The 2,146-nt window shown below is 35.4% G+C and overlaps 1 protein-coding gene across 1 annotated transcript; it reads right to left on the bottom strand.

Moving 5' to 3' along the window:
• Window positions 1-358: 358 nt before the first annotated feature.
• Window positions 359-1,266, bottom strand: LOC122545589 (serine/threonine-protein kinase Nek4-like; the record flags this gene model as incomplete). The annotated part of the gene is made up of 2 exons (XM_043684552.1): window positions 1,081-1,266; window positions 359-542 (listed from the first exon to the last, which is right to left on the bottom strand). Coding segments are annotated over exons 1-2 (324 nt in total), but the record flags the coding sequence as incomplete, so codon positions are not given.
• Between the last annotated feature and the right edge of the window lie 880 nt (window positions 1,267-2,146).

Here is a 2,146-nt window from a genome sequence, read left to right as displayed (position 1 = left end):
TTTTGTTCAGTGCTAATCTAGCTTCAAAACACATGCTTTTGGGAAGCCACCAATGGAGTGCTTCTCCATTACCTAGTCAGGTGCCTGATATGAAAATGAGGTTAAAGGAGTCCAAATCAGGCTTTTCCTGTGGCTTAATTCTTCCTATTCCCTGCTGGCTGGTCTACAGTAACATTGACATTAGGTTGGAAGCTGTTTGGCAGAGAGAAAATAAGACATTCCAGCATACCTCAAAATGAAGAAAGGAAGGGCTAATGTGGAGAAAGCAGATGTATTATCTTATGAATGAAAAATGACAACGATTTCTACAGGCAATGCACAGAATCATTAAACTACTTGAAATATTCAATTGAAAAACCGTCACAAAATCTTCACTGGGGCAGTACTCTGAGCTTAGAATTCTTACCTTGATATATTTCTTGGTGGGATCCATGTCCAAAGGGACCTCAGATTCACACTGTGAATTGCGCTTCAATGTCACAGTAGAGGAATTAATGGGTTTAGATTCTAATGAGGTTTTCTTACGTGTTTTCATAGCTCTCCTACAATACATAAAAAAATTACAAATAATCATAGTCACAAGTCTTAAATTTATTTTTACCAGTTTGAATATGTATTATCTTCCTGTACTCTCACAAGTTAAAGTACTAAACTACCTTCATATTTCAGTCTTTTAAGCTATCTTGCCTGGTTCTCCGAAAGCACTTCGCAGACAATTTCAAGGTTTCTCCAACCTTGCTTCACAACTCACATCTATAGTACTAATGTTCAGTCTCTCAAACTGCCTCCAGAACTTGAATGCCTCATCTGCATGTCAGCAAAACAGAAGTGACACTGTCTTCAAGATCCGAGTGAATAATAACTTCCTCTGACAGATATTCTAATTATGTAATTCAATATTCCAGTGCTTTGTTCACTGCTACTCTACATTTGCTGAACATGTTTTGCATCATTTACTGAAGACATAGCAGTTTGCCAAACATCTTATTTTAATGGAAAGAAAATGTAACTGCATGGCAAATATGTTTAAAGATTTAATTCAACAATTTTAATTTCACATTAGTTATCAAATATACCTACACTTTTGTGGCTTCCAGGAACAAAGCAATATGACTCTTGATGTACGACTTCCTGAGAACAGCTTTGACATCTGGTCGTTCCTCAGGCTTTTTGCTCAACATGCTATGTATCAGCACTCCCAGCTGTTCACTGTATTCCATTGGTATAGGTGGAAGCTACACAACAGATATTGATCAAGTAAACAATATTCTGTATAAGTCTCCATTATTACTCCTATTCTAAATATATCAGGTTGAATTTTTGTCTAGTGATGGAGAAATAAATGGAATCAGGAACGATAGATTTTGACAACAGTACTTGAAGTACTTTCTCAACCCTGCATTATATTTTTGTAGTCTTTTTGTGGGTTGGGAAGGTTTTAGATCATGATCTTGAAAATTCTTTTGAAGTTTTGATTGCTTTACAATTTGAATTTTAGCCTCCTCTCCTACTTTATGCATGCTTGCATAGGTTTTGTAATGAGAAGTTCTGAATACTGGGTACAGGGTGAATCTGCTGAAAAATTCAAAACATTGACAGGTAAATGTTAAATCATTTGATAACTTCAAATTTTAGGTTAGATTAGATTAGATTCTCTACAGTGTGGAAACAGGCCCAACAAGTCCACACCGACCCTCTGAAGAGTAACCCACTAGTGCAGCTGTGTTTTAACCATAGTGATTCATTATAGGGACTATAACCTGCAAAGGTAATTCCACTATTACAGTACCAACATTAGTTAAGTGTTGAGATTAAGTTTTACACTAAATGTTATAATAAACTCAAAATCATTGAAAATGTGCTGAGAAAACTGCTGTCATAGTCTGAACTATGGTATAGAGCTATTTCTCTCAGGAAGGATCTGTGTTCATGCTTTGATTAACAGTTTCAAGAGTTTATTAAATTGATTTGGTAAGCGAATAAGTGTTTTGTTTTTACAACTTGCTTGACCACTTGAGAACATTTTTATGAAAGCTTTTGTGAATACATGCATTTCAGTATATTTGAATAACAGTTTTATTGAATTCTTCATTTATCTTGTAATGCCAATTTCAAAGGGGAGAAAGTGAGGACTGCAGATGCTGGA

Source organism: Chiloscyllium plagiosum, unplaced genomic scaffold (genome assembly GCF_004010195.1).
Source record: "Chiloscyllium plagiosum isolate BGI_BamShark_2017 unplaced genomic scaffold, ASM401019v2 scaf_55433, whole genome shotgun sequence".
Lineage (NCBI taxonomy): Eukaryota > Metazoa > Chordata > Chondrichthyes > Orectolobiformes > Hemiscylliidae > Chiloscyllium > Chiloscyllium plagiosum.
The sequence above is the reverse complement of the archived record's forward strand: the minus strand, read 5'-3'. Positions and strand labels throughout refer to the sequence as shown.